This window comes from Pleurodeles waltl, chromosome 4_2 (assembly GCF_031143425.1).
Source record: "Pleurodeles waltl isolate 20211129_DDA chromosome 4_2, aPleWal1.hap1.20221129, whole genome shotgun sequence".
Taxonomy (NCBI): domain Eukaryota; kingdom Metazoa; phylum Chordata; class Amphibia; order Caudata; family Salamandridae; genus Pleurodeles; species Pleurodeles waltl.
The window spans coordinates 877,589,075-877,612,839 of NC_090443.1; the positions used below are offsets into that span (position 1 = coordinate 877,589,075).

Below are 23,765 nucleotides of genomic sequence, written 5' to 3' on the forward strand. Positions count from 1 at the left end.
ATTTAACACATCAGGGTTCCCAAGAAAATAGTATACATTTCAAGTGGGCCATTCAAGAAGCATCTTCTCAGCAAGTTGTAGGCATACTTCTCCCTAGAAATGGGCTGGCAGTTGAGACAGATACTAGTCCCTCTGAACATCATCTAGAGGAGTGTTTCTCAAACTAGTGTGTCAGGACCCTGGGGAGTCAGCTGTAGGCATGGTGAGGTCGTATGTATGGGCCAGATGAATCACCTGTAACACAACTCATTTGGGGGATGGTAATAATCGAGATTGCAGAGTATACTGTCAAACATCCCCATCCTCGACACCCCGTGTAAACACTATAGCCCCTTCTCTTGTGAAGTCAGTTTTTTACCTGTTTACACTTTTTATAGAATACAACGACCGCATGCCAGCTTCCACACGTTTAAGAAGGTCAGGTAATCTGTGCTTTTGTTATGCAGACTAGTAAATGTTATTCACCTGCACGGCCAGCACAGGACAAACTCATCTGTTCTTGTAACTAAACCCACAGTAAAGTACAGTTGTAGATACAAGTTAGGTAACAATTAATATGAAACTTACCTCATTGACAAATAGTTTTCCTAGAGCATTTTTGGCAGATGCCCGGTGCATTAGAATTTCTGCTATTCCTGCAACGAAGAAAATAAGGAGGTAAATACTAGCTCAGCTCACCATCAGATGTAACTGTACGTTATTCATAACAAAACTGCATATTGCCCATCACAGACAAGAGCCTCAGGCCTGTTCCTTCAACAGACGACTCCTGGACAGATGAGGTGGTCTGGTCATACCATTTAAGGGATGGCAGTCAACTGCCTTTCCCTTAACTGCAAGAACAATGTGATTTTAATTGAAGCACCAGGCTACCTTTGTTAAAATTACATGTTCACCTCAAATAAAACAGGTTAATACTATTACTTGTCAGTCACGAAACTCTACTTTCTGTAAATTAGCTCTTACACCAGACCATTATGAGGCATTTCCGGGTAACATTACCCCACTAGGACACAAAGCGCTATTCATCAAATACGGTGCAGGCTCCAGTAAGGACCTTCTAACACTCTACAACATGGCTTCAAACCTACCATGTGTAGCCTGACTGCAGCATCCTAACACCCTGCCAAAATATCTCTTTTTGACTCCTAAGTACACCTTGTTTTCCACAATGCAGGGTGCCTAATACTTAAAAGTGGAACATATGCAAAATTCAAGTTGGCATGTTCCTCAGGGGACTAGCCTCCAAAAGCTATTTTCAGTGGCAGGGCTGTGGATGGTTCCTAGAAAATGTCAAAGTACAGATTATAAAAACTTTAATCTGAACATTTGGACAGGAAACCACTGAAATTGTCACTCAAGGTCTATTTTTCATATTTATTGAAAGTTCAATTCATTGGTGAAGTTGGATTAGTATTATCTATTTAGGGAAAGTAGGTTTTAGAAAGTTATCTTTTTTATGCCTGCAGCTCGTATGCCTAATTTGCATTAGTTTGCTAACAATTCATCAACAAGTGCTTGATCTAAATGAGGTATGAATACTGCTCCCAAAGCCGGGAAATGGCATAGGCCTTGTGACAGAATGGACTGGGTGCGAGGTATTTGATCCCTACCAGCCCACAAAGGCAGTTGGGGAGACCCCAGCAACTTCAATAACTTGAAAGGGGACAAAGGTGAGGCCTGACCATTCATAGTGTAGTCTAAAAAGAGACCTGAAAAGGGAATGCCTTTACGCCTAAGGCACACACTAGCCAGGCTGACTCTGAACTCAGTGGGAGGGAAGTTACCCCAGAACTGGTTTTTAGTGGACGCAAGAGAAAAGACTGCTCATTTCCCTGGCCATTCCTCTGGAGGGATTCAAGAGTTGAGCACAAGAAATGGTTTCCCCAACTTGGCTTTTAGGAGTGAGGGTGCTGTGGGATTGTTTGCAGTAAGACAAAGAAGGAACTGCTGAAAATGTGAGAAGGGATGCCCCAGGGAACTTTTACCCCATTGATTAGAGACGAGTCAGGAGTCACTCCTACCCATTAGGTAGTGTCAATGAAAAATGTGGCACCGCAAGGGACCTTCCTCATAACACTTTCTTGACCTGCAGAAGAACAGAATAGGACTGGAACCTGCTTGCTGTGGCCGGAGAGGAACCCTGACGGAGTCAAACTGTTCCCTCTTGTACCCAGGACAAAGACAAAGAAATGGGCTCCAAGAGTGAGTGAGTCGGCCTACCTCCTATGTGGCTGTAGGGACACAACAAGCTTCAAGAGGCCATTTTCCTGAAGCGGCTTGATGACCCATCCCAGATGGACCAAGACACTGGATCTTGCTGGTGGCCTCTGCTGAAGGAGTCTTGGTCCCTAAGTGTTGTTACTGAGGACCTGGGGGCCTTAGAAGTGACCCAAAGTAGCTGCTCCAAAAACTTTGAAAAGTTGGGACTTAAAAAAATATGCGATTTCCAAGGGCTCCAAAGCTGCCATGGGGACCTCACAGCAAATGTGTCATATTTTGCTGTAGCTTCATCAGATACTGCTTTAAGCTTGCCCACTGGAGGATTTTGAGCTCCATAAAAAAGACTGAGTCAGAAAGTAAAATCTTTGACAGTGATAAACATGCTTGGGGATATTTCATCTGTAGTCCATTGTGGTTGGCCTGAAAGTATGCTTAAATCCCAGACTACCACTTCAATAGACTATTGTTGGTGCTTAGTGCTTTTTGCCACTAATTTTACTTAACATGTGAATAATTCATGTCTCAAGCACCCCTTATTGCATTTTTGCCATTTTGATGTCAGTTTATTAGAGTTTTCTCTATTCTTCTAATATGGTTTGGTATTTTGCTTGTTTGGTGTTATGGCTTTAAACTGTTTTGGTACTGCATAAATAATTTACACATTGCCCTAAATTAAGCCTGTATGCTTTGTGCCACAGCTACCACATGGGTTGAGTTCAGGTTTAATTTAGTGATTTGGGAGCTCACCCTGAGAAGTTAGTGTCATCAGTTTTTTGGAGGTGGGAGACTACCCATCCCAAATATTGATCCACTTTCCTACACTGCCATTCTACAGCAGGACAGTACCAGGGACTTTGTGAAGAAAAAATCCTTGGTGACGTCTAATTATTAGCAATACAAGCAAGCTTGTTAAGTTTAAAACCAACAAACAGACCTGAATATGTACTTTGTGTTTTACTTAAATGTGCCCATCTAGCTAGCTTCTTTAAACTAAGAATTGACATTTCCCAAAGAAACAGTTAATTTGCTCCTATCCAAAACTGATTAAGAGGGAAAAGGCGCCCCAACATCAACAATACCATGGTTTGCACTAAATATAATCACTTAAAAAAGAATAGTATCCACCCTGAGTCACACTTGTGAGCTCTTACACAAATGACAGAGATTAGATATCCTCTACTTGGTAAAAACTGAGAGCGACTCCAGCCTCTTACATGTCTTACAAAATTGTGCAAAAACAGATAACCCAGTATCACATAATTGGCTCATTTGTTACACAAGCACAGCCTTCTTCCTAGCCTCTCAAGGTCGCATCCATCTTTTCGATCCAATTCTTCAAAAAACATCAATGGCGCAGAAAAAATGCCTGCTAAAAATCGAACACCACCAAACAAGTTACAGACTTGAAACACTGATGTTAAACATTTGGGGTTTCTCCCTCCACAGATGAAGTTAACTTTAACCCCTTCCCCGCCACGGACGTAATGGTTACGTCCATGGCAGCGCCCGTGTGGCGCCATGGACGTAACCATTACGTCCTGAATGCTGCCCTCGGGAGAAGCACTAGCGCTCCTCCCGAGGGACGCCCCCCCACCCCCCTAGGTCAGGGCTGACAGGGGAATCCCTTCCCCTTCAACCCCCGACCTCCCCCCACCCCCCCTGTGACGTCAGCGCGCGAGCGCGCGCTGACAATCACACAACCTCCCCCATCGCGAAATGCTCAGCATTTCTCTTTCGATCACGTGGGGGAGGCCCGGAGGGGCTTCAAAGGGAAGGAAATGTATTTCCTTCCCTTTGAAGTCTCTCCGAGGGTTTCAAAAGCCAGATTGCTTGCAATCCGGCTTTTGAAACCCCACTAGACACCAGGGATTTTTTTTTTTATATGAAATTGACAGAAGGGAGCGACCCCTTGGGCAAGGGTCGCTCCCAGGGGGTCATTTTTTTTTAAGGCCTTTTCTGCCCCCCCTGGGGGCAGAAACCTCTAGACACCAGGGATACTTTTTTTGTTGTTGTTTTTTTATTTGTTTTCTTTTGTTTTTTAGGTGTGGGATGCGACCCCTTAGGCAAGGGTCGCTCCCATAGGGGGAAATTATATTTAGGTCATTTCTGCCCCCTTTGGGGGCAGATTGGCTTATTTTTATGAGGCCAATCTGCCCCCAAGGGGGGCAGAAACCACTAGACACCAGGGAGTTTTTTTTGTTTGTTTGTTTTTCAAGTAAGGGGAGCGACCCCTTAGGCAAGGGTCGTTCCCTTGGGGGGCAAATTTATTTTAGGCCATTTCTGCCCCCCATGGGGGCAGATCAGCCTATTTTTATTAGGCCGATCTGCCCCCACAGGGGGCAGAAACCACTAGGCACCAGGTATTTTTGTTGTTGTTGTGTTTTACAGATGGGGAGCGTCCCCTTAGGCAAGGGTCGCTCCCCTGGAGGGGCAAATTGTATTTAGGCCATTTCTGCCCGCTTTGGGGGCAGATCGGCCGATTTTAGGTCAATCTGCCCCCAAGGGGGGCAGAAACCACTAGGCACCAGGGATCTTTTTTTTGCGCCGTCACGCAAGGGGAGCGACCTTGTAGGCAAGGGTGGCTCCCGGGGGGGGGGGGGGGGGTAAGGGGGGGCAAATTTATTTTAGGCCATTTCTGCCCCCCCTGGGGGCAGATCGGCCTATTAGTATTAGGCCGATCTGCCCACAGGGGGGGCAGAAACCTCTAGGCGCCTGGGCAAATAGTTTTTTTGTGTTTTTTTTTTGTTTGTTTGTTTTTTTAGAGATGGGGAGCGACGCATTAGGCAAGGGTCGCTCCCCTGGGGGGCAAATTGTATTTAGACCATTTCTGCCCCCCTTGGGGGCAGATTGGCCGATTGTAGGTCAATCTGCCCCCAAGGGGGGCAGAAACCACTAGGCACCAGGGATCTTTTTTTTGCGCCGTCACGCAAGGGGAGCGACCTTGCAGGCAAGGGTCACTCCCCGGGGGGGTTGGGAGGGCAAATTTATTTTAGGCCATTTCTGCCCCCCCTGGGGGCAGATCGGCCTATTTGTATTAGGCCGATCTGCCCCCGGGGGGGGCAGAAACCTTTAGCCGCCAGGGCAATTTTTTTTTTGTGTGGGTCTTTTTTTTTGTTTGTTTGTTTTTTTAGAGATGGGGAGCGACGCATTAGGCAAGGGTCGCTCCCCTGGGGGGGCAAATTGTATTTAGACCATTTATGCCCCCCTTGGAGGCAGATTGGCCGATTGTAGGTCAATCAGAAACCACTAGGCAAAAGGGATCTTTTTTTTTGCGCCGTCACGCAAGGGGAGCGACCTTGCAGGCAAGGGTCGCTCCCCGGGGGGGTTGGGGGCGCAAATTTATTTTAGGCCATTTCTGCCCCCCCTGGGGGCAATTCGGCCTATTGGTATTAGGCCGATCTGCCCCCGGGGGGGGGCAGAAACCTCTAGGCGCCAGGGCAAATTGTTTTTTTTGTGTTTTTTTTTTGTTTGTTTGTTTGTTTGTTTTTGTAGAGATGGGGAGCGACCCATTAGGCAAGGGTCGCTCCCCTGGGGGGCAAATTGTATTTAGACCATTTCTGCCCCCCTTGGGGGCAGATTGGCCGATTGTAGGTCAATCTGCCCCCAAGGGGGGCAGAAACCACTAGGCACTGGGGATTTTTTTTTTGCCACCAATGTCACGCAAGGGGGGGCGACCCCATAGGCAAGGGTCGCTCCCGGGGGGGCAGGGGGGTTGGGGGACAAATTTATTTTAGGCCATTTCTGCCCCCCGTGGGCCCGGCTGAGCTAGAGGCCAAAATCCACAGGTAGGCACTGTTTTCTATGAAAAAATGTGATGTGTCCACGTTGTGTTTTGGGCCATTTCCTGTCGCGGGCGCTAGGCCTACCCACACCAGTGAGGTATCATTTTTATCGGGAGACTTGGGGGAACGCTAGGTGGAAGGAAATTCGTGGCTCCTCTCAGATTCCAGAACTTTCTGTCACTGAAATGTGAGGAAAACATGTTTTTTTAGCCAAAATTTGAGGTTTGCAAAGGATTCTAGGTAACAGAACCTGGTCAGAGCCCCACAATTCACCCCATCTTGGATTCCCCTGGGTTTCTAGTTTTCAAAAATGCGCTGGTTTGCTAGGTTTCCCCAGGTGCCGGCTGAGCTAGAGGCCAAAATCCACAGGTAGGCCCTGTTTTCAATGAAAAAATGTGATGTGTCCAGGTTGTGTTTTGGGCCATTTCCTGTCGCGGGCGCTAGGCCTACCCACGCAAGTGAGGTATCATTTTTATCGGGAGACTTGGGGGAACGCTGGGTGGAAGGAAATTTGTAGCTCCTCTCAGATTCCAGAACTTTCTGCCACAGAAATGTGAGGAACATGTGTTTTTTTAGCCAAATTTTGAGGTTTGCAAAGGATTCTGGGTAACAGAACCTGGTCCGAGCCCGGCAAGTCACCCCTCCTTGGATTCCCCTAGGTCTCTAGATTTCAGAAATGCACAGGTTTGGTAGGTTTCCCTAGGTGCCGGCTGAGCTAGAGGCCAAAATCTACAGTTAGGCACTTCGCAAAAAACACCTCTGTTTTTTTCCAAAATTTAGGATGTGTCCACGTTGCGCTTTGGGGTGTTTCCTGTCGCCGGCGCTAGGCCTACCCACGCAAATGAGGTATCATTTTTATCGGGAGACTTGGGGGAACGCTGGGTGGAAGGAAATTTGTAGCTCCTCTCAGATTCCAGAACTTTCGGACACAGAAATGTGAGGAACATGTGTTTTTTTAGCCAAATTTTGAGGTTTGCAAAGGATTCTGGGTAACAGAACCTGGTCCGAGCCCCGCAGGTCACCCCTCCTTGGATTCCCCTAGATCTCTAGTTTTCAGAAATGCACAGGTTTGGTAGGTTTCCCTAGGTGCCGGCTGAGCTAGAGGCCAAAATCTACAGGTAGGCACTTCGCAAAAATCACCTCTGTTGTCTTCCAAAAATTTGGATGTGTCCACGTTGCGCTTTGGGGCGTTTCCTGTCGCGGGCGCTAGGCCTACCCACACAACTGAGGTATCATTTTTATCAGGAGACTTGGGGGAACATAGATTAGCAAAACAAGTGTTATTGCCCCTTGTCTTTCTCTACATTTTTTCCTTCCAAATATAGGAGAGTGTGTAAAAAAAGACATCTATTTGAGAAAAGCCCTGTAATTCACATGCTAGTATGGTCACCCCGGAATTCAGAGATGTGCAAATAACCACTGCTCCTCAACACCTTATCTTGTGCCCTTTTTGGAAATACAAAGGTTTACTTGATAGCAATTTTTTACTCTTTATATTTCAGCAAATGAATTGCTGTATACCCGGTATAGAATGAAAACGCACGTCAGGGTGCAGCTCATTTATGGGCTCTGGGTTCCTCGGGTTCTTGATGAACCTACAAGCCCTATATATCCCCGCAACCAGAGGAGTCCAGCAGACGTAACGGTATATTGCTTTCGATAATCTGACATTGCAGGGAAAAGTTACAGAGTAAAACGTAGAGAAACATTTATGTTTTTTTCACCTAAATTTCAATATTTTTCTTATTCAGTTGTTATTTTCTGTAGGAAACCCTTGTAGGATCTACACAAATGACCCCTTGCTGAATTCAGCATTTTGTCTACGTTTCAGAAATGTTTAGGTTTCTGGGATCCAGCATTGGTTTCATGCCCATTTCTGTCATTGACTGGAAGGAGGCTGAAAGCACAAAAAATTGCAAAAATGGGGTATGTCCCAGAAAAATGCCACAATTGTGTTGAAAAATTGGGTTTTCTGATTCAAGTCTGCCTGTTCCTGAAAGCTGGGAAGCTGCTGAGTTTAGCACCGCAAACCCTTTGTTGATGCCATTTTCAGGGGAAAAAGCACAAGCCTTCTTCTGCAGCCACTTTTTCCAATTTTTTTGAAAAAAACAAAATTTTCCCTGTATTTTGGCCAATTTCTTGGCCTCTTTCAGGGGAACCCACAAAGTCTGGGTACCTCCAGAATCCCTAGGATGTTGGAAAAAAAGGACGCAAATTTGGCTTGGTTAGCTTATGTGGACAAAAAGTTATGCGGGCCTAAGCGCGAACTGCCCCAAATAGGCAAAAAAAGGCCTGGCACAGGAGGGGGAAAAGGCCTGGCAGCGAAGGGGTTAATATTCCACTTCTCCTAGAATTGTCTGCAACGTCTGGCAATGCTTGACAATGCTGCTGCTAAAACATGTAAATTCAGTGGTGACCTGGTGACTTAAAATAGTTTAGGTCATTCTTAGTTAACTGGCTATAAAACCTGAAGAAAGATACCAAGGTATGGCCACTTCTCAAAGGTCCTGCCCCTATTTGCCTCTCCACACCATCCATCCCAATCAGTGCACATGAAGGGTCAAATAGAAATAATCCATCAGCATGACGGAAAACATCATTCTTCTTACACTCGCCATACTCAATTTATCTTCAAAATTTCCAACAAAAACGTTTGATGAATGCTTCACAGTTAACTAGGCTTGGATGTAAGACGTCAGAAGATAAACATTTCAAAACGGAATATTAGTCCCCACTCTGCACCACCACCAGCAGATGTGCTCACCTCTACTGTCTTATCACTGGCAGGAAATTCCATACCCCATGGAAAATCGGAAAGAAATCCAGATGTGGGAGTTCAGTAATAAGACCTATGGCGATAAGCACAGTACCACTCCAATTAAGCCACGACCTGCCCATAAAAATTAAAATATCTACCACATGCAAACAAGTTGTACATCATAGGAACTCAACTTTGTAGCCCACCAATGAAATGTAAAAGGGCCCTCTATAATAAGGACCACGCAACCTACCTAGCAATAATATGTAAGTTATAGATGTATAATGAACACATAACTGAAATCACAGTGCCACAAACCAGCAATGACATTTACTAATATCATCTAAGCAGAACCACCATTCTGCAACTCTCAGGGGAACTGTAAAAGGATGATGCGCAGAAATGGACAGAAGCAAATTTTTGGAGTTCTAGCTGAAGTGATTTATTGGACATTCTTCTACCCCAGAAACACTCCTTAATTCATCATTCTAGGTGCAATGAGGTACCCCATTGCTGGTGATCCACTAAGCAATTATCTTGCTGGTGATCCTCTAAGCAATTATCTTAGCCTTGCATTAAATCACTATGCTGTGACACATCACAAATAAGTAGAATATTTTCTTCTTGTAAAGTGTAGCAAGAATTCACAATACCATGACCTGTAATAGATCAGCCCGCCTAAGAGGGCACTATGCTGGAATCAAAGGCAGATGAGTTAGCAGTACCAAAAAGTACATTTATGCGTAGACTGTACAAACATAATCCAAATTCCCACTTCTTGGATTTCCCAAGTCAAAATAATCCTCTACATGTGAGGTATCCTAATATGCAACTACCTCAAGTCACCCTAGATATGTAAAGGAATTCCCTAGAAAGGCATCAAGAGATCTCTTCACCCTAACTCCACCAATTACAGTTCGAACACAGCTGCATGCGAGGGTGCCCACTCTAACAGGACTCACACTGCAACATCTCAGTAGCAAGTAACAAAGCTCTGTCATTGTAAGCGTTCAATGGTATGTGAGGATCATCTACACAAAAAGAGATACTCTATCTTGAAATCACTCTGCCACAAGCCACAAATCATGTCAAATAGTCTTGTGACAACATAGTGATATCACACTACTCTGACCTGTCTATGCTGACTACACGTGTCAGAACAAGCAATACTTAACCATTCAGCCATAACAGATTAAACAACATGCAAACAAACAAAATCAATAAGCACAAGGGTTTTTAGAGCTCAAACTCTTTATAACCAGCAGATTTGTGTGTAACATCCTTTGAGTATAGTCCATGAAATCCAATCATTATGATTCAGTGATGAAAAATGAAGAGATTATTTAGATAGGCGTATAATAATAATAATAATAATAATAATAGCAAATTCCTTATATAGTGCTTCCGGGTAGAGCTTCTGCTATTAGAGCACAATAGTATATAATTACAAGACTTAACTACAGCTCAATTAAAGTGTATGAATTAAAGGGAGTATCTAGCGTAGAGAAGAAAATACTTATTTTTGCCCAGCCCTGTATCCCTATTAAAAAGCATTCTAGGATGCTGCTCAGTTTGCAGATATCAGCTGAGGTTTTGAGATGTATACAGTACATGGCGTATTGTGACGTTTAATGGGTGGCGCCTTTAATCGGCCACAGAAAAAAGGAAAAAAGGATGCAATCTATTTCAGACATCAGACCTCTGGGTTAACTAAAGACTGCTTTACGTCCTGGCCAAGTCTACCTGTGCATGATTGCTGCAACATAAACTCAGACGACCATACACCATCACGGACACATAATATAATCTAGAAGAGAGGAGTCACTTTATAATACTCATACACCACTGACCCAACAATCACGTCATTGCTGACAGGTAGAAGCACGTTATAAGAGACACAGTCAGCAAATAATGTTCTTTAGCTAATCGCACATTGAATGATCAGGTTTTTGATGGGTGAGTGAAAATTTGGCACCTGTAACTTTTATAACCTTTAGAGGGTTTTTGTGAAAAAACGACAGAAGGCTACTGATTTTTGTGGAGTTTAGATAACAGGTTTTGCAGGGGTGGAATATCAGTGAAATGTATTATTGGATAGGAACAATTTCCCTCAATAAAATAAATAGTTTGTAAGGAAAATCTCACAACAGAGAAAACACTTTTGTCCAATGTTTTCAAATGAAAATAAAGCTGCGAAAAGAGGTATAATATAGGAACTACAAAATGTTGTCAACTTCACATAACTCTGCAGGCAAATATTAACTTTCCAAACATTTCTAAACCTATACTTATATTGATGCATGCAAAATTGCAAGCCCAAGGGTGAAAAGTGTTGTTGTCCAAAACAGGAGAGGGAGACAGCCACTGGCATCTAAGCTATTTTCACACATTGTGTGCACTTCCATATGAGGTGTATTGGTCTTATAATTAGCATAACTCAATAACCACAGATTCATAGACTGAATGTGTGTCAGAGGCTCTTGAGGCTAAGGAACACTCGTGCACGGACCCAAAAACAAATACATGAACCCAAATGTAGCATTAGAGCATTCGAGAAAGAACAGGATCAACACTCTTGATATCAGAGAAGACTTAAGACACCCTTGATAAGTAAGGGTGGAGCAGTACTAGTCCAAACACTAATAGACCTGCCAGAGTCCAGCAACATAGTAGATTATACGATTCTTCTACACAGATTCAACTCTCACATCGACAAACTCGATGTCCCACCCAGTATAAGTCAAACCAAGGCTTGGCGAGGATGACACTATGTCAATCCTATGCTTAAAGATTTTGCTGTACAAATGGCAAAAGACTTTGTTACTATCTAGCTCGGCAAGGATAGCACTGTGCTGATCCTATGCTTAAAAGCTCTGCTAGATAAGCAGACATTTGAGGTGAGCAAATCTAGAGTGTCACTGGTGTTGCAGAGTGCTCCTTACTAGAGCAGCTCTCCACCTAAACTGGGAACTTCCCAGAGTTCTCCTTTGTTTTTTTGCATATATATATATATATATATATATAAAAAATATAATTACCCCTTAGCATTAGGAGACAAAAAATATTTGGAGGCATTGTTAAACCGCCAGGGAATATTAGATTAGGTCTATCTAGATGTGACTTAGAGCAGCAGAACAGCAACCGACAGGAGGTGCTGTCGAAACATTCAAAAGTGATGTAAAGTATTTCCCCAGAAGTGACAAAGAAGTAACCCACTTAAGGCACTGTTAAACCATTCAAGGAGTATTATATAGGGTGTACCCAGGAGTGACTGCGGAATAAACAGAAGAGGTACCCGTTTTTGGGAGGGGCAGGGGGACTGTTAAACTACCAAGGAGTATTATATGGAGTCTACCCAGAAGTGACAGAAATACTCCACTGGAGGAATGTATGACCTACACCAAGGTTCGAATGGAACCAGCAAAATTCAGCAAAAAATATAAGCAGGGAGGAAGGCCCAGGGCCTGACCAGGGTCAACACTTTTAACCTTCTGCTCTAGGATGCCCGGGCTGACCATCTTTGTAGGAGTGGTAACATAGGGGATCTGAGTATCGATGACCAGGAGGAGGAAGGAGGGGCTGGTCTGGAGCACAGTCAGCTCCTGCAAATCTAGTCAACTGAGATGTTAAGAGTCCAGCTCTGGAGGTGGAAGTGAGGCAACTTGAGGGAGAGGACTGCAAGGGATGAGCAGAACCCAATAATTTGATAACAAAATGCAACACAGCTCTATGACGAAAATACACAAAATGCAGAGGAGGAAACATTTTAAACTTAAACCACTATACCTGCACAGGTAATTAGCAGCAAATGTATAATATTCAACTTTACGGTTTACTATGGCATTTGTCAGGGACCTAATATCACTCACACAGATTACTAGGAATGCCGGAGTGAAAAGGACAAACTGAACTCTGACAGAGACAGGGAGCGAGAGTAAGGGATAGAGGGTATAGAATTAGTAAAGTCTGTGACCCTGGAGCACAATTAAGTGTGCTCAGCTAGACGAATTCGAATACATACCAAGCATGAGGTGGGTATGAGATGAGCTCATCAAGTCGATACAGGTTGTCTTAAGGGCACAACCTATTTCACCATTACTATGCAGTACCTGCCATCATTAACAACAACAGCTACCCCAATTTGTAACCAATAACAATCTACAAGATGCAGCTTATGCTTTGATAAAAAAAGTCAGACTACACGTCAAAGGATACATAAAGTTGTTGGCTAAAAATCCACAACTGGAAGACGTCTGCCTCATATTTTGGGGACAACTGTCACTGAGCTGCGGGCATTGTTTTCAGAAATATTTGCCTTCTGGTGCAAGAAATATGCTATTTTTATAATGATTGAGAGGGGCCCCAAGGAACACCACCGAGTATTACAAATTATTCGTCCCTTGTTCCTTCATGGTGTGTAGTAAGATTTAAAGGGGGGTAGAGAGGGTGTCTGAAAGATTAAGGGGTCTTAGAGTGGATGACTGAATGAAGAACAAGGAACATTTTTCCTATCCATTTGAACTGGATACAGAAACAAGATTGATAACAACAGAAAGTTATTCTGTATAGCCCTCTGCAAAGGATATTTTAAATGTGATTATTGTTAGTAATTCATAATAGAAACGTAATTCCCTAAACGTCAAAAAGTGAGCTGTTCAGTTGACCTTGCAAAGAATCAAACCTAAAACCTTCAGGTCAACTAAAACTGCAGTAAGTTCCTAAATTACTGAGCTATCTTACAAACCTAACTGAATGAAACCATACATACTAGCATCTGAGGGCTGTCAAGGACGTTCTAAAATCAAAGTTTTGTAGCCCTGTTGAGAATTCGCAGTACTGTCGAATAGAACTAGGTGCATCAAGCTGAGAGTTGTTGGTACAGTATGAAATTACATTGCAGCTCTCCAAAAAAAGTTGTTACACTGTAAAGTTACTAATAGGGATGCTGGTTATAAGAGTATGCCATTCTTTCTGAGAAGTATGGCTACTGCCCAACACATGTATGACAGTCCTGCTGAAAAGTGCCAATAGTCCGTTTAAAAGTATGTATCCTTGCAGAAATAGAATGTACATTTCCTTAAAAAATAAAGCAACCATCTGAGAAGTTTACCTTTTAAACATTAAAGGGCAATCCTGTTGGGACGTATTTGTACTATTAGCCAAAATGATGCAGGTCTCTTTAGAAATGTTAGTGCCAGTATGATGCTTACATATTGATGCTTATCTGGGATCAAATCCATCTTGAGCAAAATGTGGAATCCTAGGTAGCTAGTTTGCCACATGCCATCTTTTTAGGTCAAGCCTAGGCAGCGCGCATGAGCTGTCTGCAAAACATGCTGCATTCACTTTATGGGCTTCTAGTCTGCCTACTGGGTATTCATTGGTAACTTGGATTGTCGTGTTCTACTGCATTTCGAAGTAAATGTGCTCAGCTGATGGCACATTTACAAACTACATTGGTTTATTTTATTTTCATAAAAACTGCATGTCTCAGTCACGGCGTGTGTCTGTGTTTTAGTATTTGTGGGTACAGTATTTAAGCGGTTAAATAAATGGCAAGCTTCATTTTTTTTTTTTTTACGGGGAAAGCACACTGTTGACAGCAGTAGATGTTATGTGATATGTATTGCTTGTTAATGTTGTGCTTTTGTACATTTAAAAATAATTGTGCTCAACTAACAGCATTTCGGAATTACTTATGTTTTATAATGTGATGTATAAAGGCTGTAATGATATATTTTGTTCCATATTTAACCCACAATATGGTGGCACATGTTGTGTCTAACCACTTAAAGACTTAAATGTAAATTCAACATTTGTGCACATTTTCAGGAAGACTTTGATGGTGTTAACAGAGGGTTTGCCATTATAAAAGAGTTATAATGGTCTATGGGGACGTTTTCATTATGGGTGGTTGCATACCCCCATTCCCTACCAGCCCAGAACAAGCCATAGGATAGCTGCAGATGGGGTTTATCAGATTGAGGATTAGGAAAACAGGGTCAGGGATTACGCATACACGCTTACTCATTTCCACCATTTTTTGTTTACAATGTATACGTTTTTATTGTCGCAGCAATGTGCACGCCCAAACTGAAAGGTTGTTTGACAGTTCCAAAGCAGTTAGGTGTGGATGTTAGGTTACATCTGCATTCAGACACAATAAACATGTTCTGCATCCAAATACAGCTACTTTCACAGCAATACAATTGCCACCAGTATACTGATTTAATCCCAGGCCATCCAGTCCTTAAATAAATGTATTACTTTAAATGTGGAGTGATTTTGCCATTCGCTTTGAATTGTGACACAGGGGGAGCACGTCCAGAATTAAACACAGTTTCCCTTGTCAAAAGTTGTGAACTCAGGATGTACACCAGTTCCACAGTCTGCAGCTCTATATTTTATGTTACATCCACTTTGCCAAACCTTTTGTATATTAAATTATATTCTAACAATCGCAATAATGTAGCTGCGCTTTCTTGTGTGTAAAAAGGCAATCTCAAAAGAAAGAACGGCTACATTGGTGCTCCTTATTGTGTTTGCTACAATGTAATATTTTTTTTTGTTTGATGTCACAGTTGCACCTAAATGTATTTTTCAAAGCAACCATTTTGCAAGCTCAAAAGAAAGCTCTGTGGGGACAAAATAAGCAGACAAACACACACAAATACGTTTCTAAAGATACGTTTATGCGGAACAATGACATCGTGCCTCTACAAAGGCATTCTCAAAAGAAAGCGTGTTGAAATAATGTAGTGGCTGATGTAAATATTGTGTTATTTATGGCGCTTGATCTGTTGTGCTGGGATTTTGTGACAGCATTGTTAATTTTTCAGTTGGTGAGTAATTTTGTGATGGTATGGTACCTTGATGTGCGAAGACATATTGTGAAAACAAGCAGATTTTTCACATAGTATAAAAAAATACGTAACTGAACTACACCAATGCATGCGTTAAATAAAACAGAAAGCAGCAACCAATTTTGGGGGTTCCAGTAATGATAAAGTGAGGGTCCACAGAAGTCAAAAAGTAGGGAATCACTGTTGTAATGTATTCACACTTTTTTTTTTTTTTTTTTTTTTTTTTTAAGAGACAAGGGTAGGCCAAGGAGTCTGGACTGGCGTGAAAGCTTTGAATAGTACTCCACGTGTTCCAGCAGGAGAGAGGATGGTACATGGCACTGTGGGAATTTTCCCATCCGGTTGTTTAGGGCACATCACTCATTGAGTATTCAACATATGACACTGCAACAAAAATAAGGACCTTTACAACAAGGCTAATTTTCTCTTTATTATACCGCCCTGTCCTACTTCTTAATGTAATTATATCTAAAGGTGGGGATAGGAGGATTTAAGGTCCAGTGTATGCCCTCCAGTTAACCTGATAATATAATATAATACACTGTTCCAAAAACTAACGGGAGGAAAAAGAGAGGGAGTCCTGATAGTCAGGAGCAAGAGTCCTCACACACCACATTTGGTGTCATGCTTCATCATCGGACAGCTCCTCGTCAGGCCGGCGCTGCAATGCCTGATGGGCACCCCCCGAGGGGGGGCTCTTTGCCGGAGATCTTTTTGTTAGCGATGATGCCGCGGAGCCAAGTATGGGTCCAAGAGTGAGGAAGGAGAAACAAAAGAGAAAAGTAAAATTGGCTCAAGACCCTCACTAAATAATTTATTATTTGCTGTTGTGAAATGGTCAAGATTAAAAAAGTAACAACGGAGTGAAACAAGAGATAATGCTCAGACAGTCACACAAAAATCAGAATAGAGGAAGACGGTGATTATCCGAAATCCCTCAATATATGGTCAATATGCGGTCGACATGTTTTGCGTCTCTTATGGTCCAACAGGATCCCCTGACGCTTCTTCAGGACCTACTTAAACATTGGATATCACCAATTGAATACAAAGGCAAAACAAATTTCCAGCTCCTACAATCTAGCGCTCACAGTCAGAACGTCCTCAGTCACTTACTGGAGGTAAACCGGACTGGCTTTCCTTTCCTATCAGTCGCCCATCTCCATTCGAAAAAGGGCTTCATGGGATCACGCAGGCCTGTTGCCCGGTTCACAGTAAATTTGTGAGATGACCAGCATTCAGAACAGCACCTACCCCTGCGGCTGCGGTCCCGGATTTCGAGGAGCTGTCCGATGATGAAGCATGACACCAAATGTGGTGTGTGAGGACTCTTGCTCCTGACTATCAGGACTCCCTCTCTTTTTCCTCCCGTTAGTTTTTGGAACAGTGTATTATATTATATTATCTACTTCTTAATTTGCCTGCTCAGGAGGTTTAGTTACATCCTTTTTCACAAGCAATAGACAATTTTGGCATCCACATTGGCTACTTCACAAACATTAGCATAAGTAACAAAGAACTGACTCCTTCCTACCCCTACTAGCCTTTAAAAAACATATTTAAATGTTTAGTTTGGGTATTGGCATCTCTCAGCCATTTTTTTGTTTGGGCTATGTCTAACAAATACGCTAAAAAAAATCCCACCCTTACCAGCCCTGAAAAAAAATAATTCAATTGGACATTATTGTTGGATTATTTGCAGATGTTTGCCTTTTTTTTGGCTTTAGTTGGCACGGGGAGAGCACGCCGAACTTTAACCACTGTTCCCCGTTTAACCATCAGCTGCTTTGAATGTTATGTTATATCCTTTTCCCAAAGCATTCTGCATTTTTTTTTTCATTGAAACTCCGCTCCTTTTAATACACTTAAAACATAACAAATAACTGATTACATCGCTGGCTTAACGATCTTGTACAAACTATACAGTCTTTTCAATTTTAATATTAGTATGTCTCTATATTTATTTTGGGGACTTTCCACATGAAGAGCATTCTGTACATTTAACCAGCTCCCCAGTTCCAAAACACGGACATGTCTCTGATCTGGAGTGGGCGGGTGGGGTTGTTGGCATGAACATAGCATGCTAAAACGTAAACAAGGTTAATAAATTACACATTCAATCCCACACAAGCGAGCAACTCTACCACAACCACACCGTCTGTAGCAAAATGCATATGTATGTTATTTACTTATAAAGTTTGCCCTCTTCTCTCTCTCTCTCTGCCACTACCCCCCCTCATCACCACTGCCCCTTCTCATCCTTCCCTCACATTACCTATCTCTGCTCTATACCGGCTACTAGCACAGGCTCCCTTCCTGTACTCCTCACTCTGTGCACGGTCCACCTCCCCCACCCCCTCTCCTGCTGCCCCTTCCACTTCTCCCTCTCTCTCTCTCTCTCCCGCTTGTACTCTCACTCATCTATCTCGCACTATCCCCGCCTCAATAATATAGTTAACTTCAGATCTTCACCCACAGTTTCTTTCTGTACCTTTTCAAACTTTCCGCCCCTCAAGCAGATACTCTCCTCCTCTAAAGGTCTCTTCTGCAAACACAAAAGCTCACTCTTTAGGCAGCTGCGGCCTGCTCTCCCCTTCTTTTCTCTTTCTCACACACTATTTCTGCTCCTCTGTCTCAATATCAGGAACCACTACCCGCACAAACTGCCTATCCCTCTCATTCTTCATACCTATCGTCTACAGCTCTCACCGCTATCGATTCACCATGCCACATAATTATAATACACTACACAATTCCACACCACACAAATAAACAGCAATTCCAATACAACACACATAATTACACTACACACCACATACATCCACTACAAAACACAGGTAAAAATATTATCATTTACAATGCCAATAGCTCTAACTCTCACAAATGCGAGACCTATTGCAACGCAAATGCTTGTTCAGTATAGTGTGTCAGAGCACCTTCATGTGCATGAGTTGAGGACAGGGCTGGACTGGCCCTAGTGGGCATTGGGCGTTTCCCCAGGAGGGTGGGGGCCGGTTTTGTTCCTGGGGGTCGGTTTTGCAGCAGTGCTGTGAGCTCAGCCCCCAGTAACAAAGGCCGCAGTGCCCTCCCCTCCCCCGCACCTCATACTCACACACAACCCAGGGGCTGGCCTGACAAAATTGCAAGGGCTCGTTTGGGTTCCCAGTCCGGCCCTGATGAGGATATGCGCTTTACAAAAACCTCGCGTCTGATTTGATAAACTATACTGTTGCTCTGTGTATAAGAAGAAGAATCTAGGTCACAGATGGGGTACTCATGACAACGGACTTGTCTCTTAGTTAACTAATGTATGTGGCATCCTTGCGAGCACAGGAATGTTTCTCAGTTTTGTTTAACTGCCACCAATTCAATAAATAATTCTCAATGCACAGATACAATCTGATAACGTGTTACAGAAATATGTTTAAAAAAAAAAAAAAAAATTAAGACACCTTGCCGAATACTAACATGATGTTTGTTGCGTGATAAGATTTCTGTGAGCCCTTGGCACGCTCCCTTAAAAGTATAAACCTTACCCTCGCTGCCTGAACTGTTGCCAGAATTCTTTACAATGTTACCAAAATGTATACTTAAAACAAAACACAATCTTGGGAGGAAAGTAATTTTCACATCTCCAATGTCCGTTCGATTTTTTTTTTTAGATTGTTGTCATTTTGCCGGGTCATGTCCCCTTAAAACCGTTACTTCTGCCTCTAGGTTTCTCCTCGACTAAGCATATGTCCGCAATCTAAACGTGAGAGACGCAGGCGTCTGAACTCACACTTGCATAAGTAGCTCTGATGTGCACGCGTGGCCGCTATGCAACTTTAAAGGCACTGAACTGAAAAATCACACTGCCGGTAATGAGACGAGGAGCTAAGCAGAGGTCTTCAAACTGGGGGGCGGGCCCCCTCTTGGGAGGCCTCAAGTGATTGGGGGGGGGGGCGCCAAACTCTGGCCAAAAGAAATATTATACAGATAACATGCCTTTGTTTCAAGCAGAAGCATGTTATTGCAGTTTTAAAAAGGTAACGGTACCTAACTGCAATGTTTAAATAGGTTTAGACCTATTTAAACATTGCCATCTTTCTAAAATAATTGTGAAAAATTCTGAAGGGGGGGGCAATGATTTTTATTTTTCAACTGGGGGGGCGCGGCATTAAAAAGTTTGAAGACCACGGAGCTAAAGTATCCCTTTGTAATTCAAATCGACACTCGCTAATTGGAAGACACATTACCCGGAAATGACGCTCACAGAAGCTGGGGGAATAAGTGAACCAATGTCATAAATTTCACTTTCTTCCAGTTATTTCTTTTAGGCAAAAACACTGTGCATGCTGGGACTTGAAGTTCTGTTTTCTCAACATTCAATGTGATGCCGGATGATGTACAAGAACAGAGTAAGGGGACCCTCGTGACACGAGACCTCCGCTTTACTTGCCTGAATTCTACACTAAACTACACATGGAATCATATTGCGTTGGCATTTAAAACTTGCTCCACTACTTGTAAGTTTCCACTCCCCGCCCCTTTCTGGATGCGTCTTGTGCTAGCAGGGGTGAAGGAGCAAGCAAACATGCGGTTTCCCCGTTACGGCTTCACCCAAAACTGGCTTTTTCGCCAAGCACGTTTATTGTTAGATTTTAAAGCTAATGTAACCACTAAAAGCAGAATTTCAAGTCCATCAATGCACAGCGTTTTGATTAAAAAGTCCGAGCTGGTTGAAGCGGTCCACGTGACATAATGTCTGTAAGTTTCAATTACGAAAGATAGTTGCTGCCGCGGTTCCAGTTTAAGCCACTCACCCGCGTGTTCCCCCGTCAGGTGCCTGACCCCGACCTCTCTGACCCCCGCACTGGACAAGTGCCGCCGCTGCCCCCCGGCCGTGCTGAATCCAGAGCTTTGAGGGGGTACACTGGACTTTTTACTCCTGCAGAGCCGGGGCGGGCTACCACAGCCCTCCCCCCTGCCCAGAATGCCCGTCGCGTGCAGAGTGAGGGCCCTTGCTGCTAGAGTCCCTGGGACCAGGGGGTGCATTGCTGCGGACGCCGGCCTGAGACTCCTGGTCAGCAGCAACACTGAGCCCGCAGACATGTTCTTTATTTTCTCGCTTCCTTCTTTCTGCCAAACTAAGAAACTGTATTTTGGCGCCCCCTAGCGGTACAATGTAGCGGGTCTTTCATTAGTCTCGTCGGAGACATCCGAGGACACCAAGCAATGTACCTTGAGTGGACATTGACAAGTCGCAGGCCCAGGGCAATAAAGCCCTTAAAAACCATAAAACATCCTATTGAAATGCGTACATTATAGAAGAGCTATAAAAACCTAAGCTTTTCTCTTGAACCACAGAAGGAACCTATGCGCATTAATTAACTCGAAAATTGCGCACTCATTGGATTTTCGACTTTAAATTCTATTTACCCCTGCGATTTACAGGCGTCCAAGTCCAGACTAGCTGTACTGGGTATCGGGCGTTTCCACGGCAGGCTGGAAGGGTGACTGGCGATTTTGTTACTGTTTGTCTGGTTTTGTAGAAGTGCAGCAGTTGTAAAAGCACTGCAGAGTTCCTTGTATATCCAACAGTTTTCAGGCAACAATAAAGGCGCCAGATAACTCTGGTGTTTAGTGTACCTGTTGGAGAGACATCAGAGTTTTGTCTAGTAGCAGTTTTGACTCTTCTAGTGTAGCACAAAGGGTTAATATGCCTGCTATAAAGCACGTGTACTATGCAGATTACAGACCAGATTTTTATGTGTAGTGCTCAGTGGGGTACTGCTTTTGCCACAGAGATCCATTTGTTACTGTGCAGTTCATAAGTTACAACCATAATCTAGCACAGTGAGCTATGAACTGCTATCAAAAGAGCTGCATGCAAACTGCATGGTACAGGCTGGAAAGTTATGTTTTTTCCTCAGTATTTGATTATCCTCATTTTGCTAAAATGGTTTGTGTGCGCAGAAATAAATTATTAATAAAGCCAACCCTAACCAAAGTGCTACGTTGTGAATCCTGAGTTTATGCTTCCCCAGACCAAGCACTCTTAAAAAATGATGAACTTTCTGGTCCTACTTATGGTTTCTTAAGCTGGGCTGCACTTGTAACCTGCAAACAAAGCCAGCCGAAGATCCAGAAACCGTAACCCCTCAGGTTTTCAATGTTGTAGACCCCTTCTCCCTCCCTGTTCTGTTGTCATTGACTTCCCACTGCTGCCAAGACTGGTTTTTGTAATGTTGATTTGTATAGCGCACTAATTACCTGAGAGGGTATCCAGTTGCTTAAGCAAGGTGTGTAGGTGTGCGGTCCCAAGGTGCTTTTATGAGGAGCCAGGTCTTCAGCTCGCAGAACTCCGTCAGTGAGGCGGAGGCTCTGATATGTTGAGGGAGGTCATTCCATATCTTGGATGCGATGTAGGGGAATGAGCAACCTCCAGTCTTGCATTTGAGGAAGTGTGTGTGTGTGTGTGTGTGTGAGTGAGAGTGAGGCAAAGCATTTGTGTCTGATGGCTTGGTGAAAGTGTACGTGATTGTTCAGGTATTCTGGCCCTGTGCTGTGTAGGGCTTTGTATGTGTGTGTGAGAAGTTTGAATTGGCTGCGCTTGTGAATAGGGAATGTGGAGATTTGTGCATGTCAGTGACATCTTGATGTGAGTAGACCAATGCCTGCTCTCTATTGTATCTTGATTTCTTATTGTAATGTGATCTAACACCCGCAGGTCTAGTATGCAAGATATATGATATAAAACTGCAGATATCTAAAAAATCTATTATAAATGTTATGTGTGTATATTTGCCAATTACAATCACAAAACGGGTGCAACAAATCAATCCAACTTATTTTTTGTGAAATGTTCAGTGTTTTCCCCCCACCGCCAACAACCAGAGCTTTTCTTAGGAGCCCATGGTCAGCACTGGCAAATCGGAGGGTTGCCTAGTTTTGATTCCGCCTCATTCCTCCTCCACCTGACACTTCCTGTCTCTTTATCTCAATATTGTAGTTTTTTCTTAGTCCTCTTTTCTTCTTTGATCATTGTGTTCACACCTTTTTCTTCCTTCTAACTTTTCAACTTTTCTCTCTCTCTCAAGATCAAAGTCTGATAATGAAAAATAAGCCCTGGTTCCACATATGAATGCCAGCACCCGTCACGTGGAACCACTGGCACACATTAAGCACAGGTTTCTTCAGAATATCTTCTTGTGCCCTACTCTAGGCTCATTAGGCAAAACAGGCCTCTCCATCTTCATAAATCAAAAGGAAAACCTTTTCATACTATCCAAGGTCTGCAATGATGGACTGCATATGCATCCCAATGTATAATGTAAAAAGGTTGGGAGGGACCGGGAGATTGATTGGTCCAGTGTACACTCTCCCTATAGTAATGCAATACAACTCAAGTACACTGTTCCATACAGAAAAGAGAAAGAAAAAGAAAAAGAAAAAGTAGAGTGACCTGAAAAATCAGGAGCGAAGCCCTCAAGCATCATAATAGATGTCTGGCATCATCACTGGGTAATGCTCCTCGCCAGGCCGGCAGTGCAATACCTGACGGGCTCCCCACAAGGAGGAGCACTGAACCGTAGTGTGCTGATAGTTGCAGGTGGAAACCAACTATCTAGGGAAAAAAAATGCTATCATTCGAGCACCTAAACCCAGTGGAGAGAACAAAAAACTAAGGAATAAAATTGGTAAAACAGCCCTACATATATCATCATTTTAATCAATAGTCAGGGATGGTACCAAGATTAAAAACAAGAGAAAGTAATATAATGAGTATCAATGCTCAATTACTTTCGATGAGAAATCAATTCGGAGAAAAACCTACTAGTAATCCTCCTTAAACAAGGTCAACATGTTTCGCGTCGTGTGGTCCCTATGGATCCAATGACGCTTCATCAGGACCAAAATGTTGATACGTTCTTCTCCAATCAAACAAAAATAATACTCACAAAGTCGATTCGCTTACATAGTAGAGTAATAGGTTAAGTCACAGTCAGGTCGCCCACCCCTGAGTCGGGAACAGGCTCCTTGGTATGCATGCGGTTCGACGTCCCGGAGGGTAGGTCCAGAGTTTGGACCTTCGGCACACACACAGATAGCCGAGTCTTGGGGACGTACTTACCAAGGAGCCTGTTCCCGACTCAG

General features: G+C 43.3%; 1 protein-coding gene across 1 annotated transcript in view; it reads right to left on the bottom strand.

Moving 5' to 3' along the window:
• The window catches only part of ECHDC2 (enoyl-CoA hydratase domain containing 2), a 111,956-nt gene extending 91,202 nt beyond the window's left edge, over positions 1-20,754 (bottom strand). The window contains exons 1-2 of the mRNA XM_069232655.1: positions 20,432-20,754; positions 568-635 (exon numbers count right to left, since the gene is read on the bottom strand). Of these exons, the coding sequence (XP_069088756.1) occupies positions 568-635; positions 20,432-20,720 (357 nt within the window). The 5' untranslated portion in view covers positions 20,721-20,754. The remainder of the gene's footprint in view (positions 1-567; positions 636-20,431) is intronic.
• Positions 20,755-23,765: the final 3,011 nt, after the last annotated feature.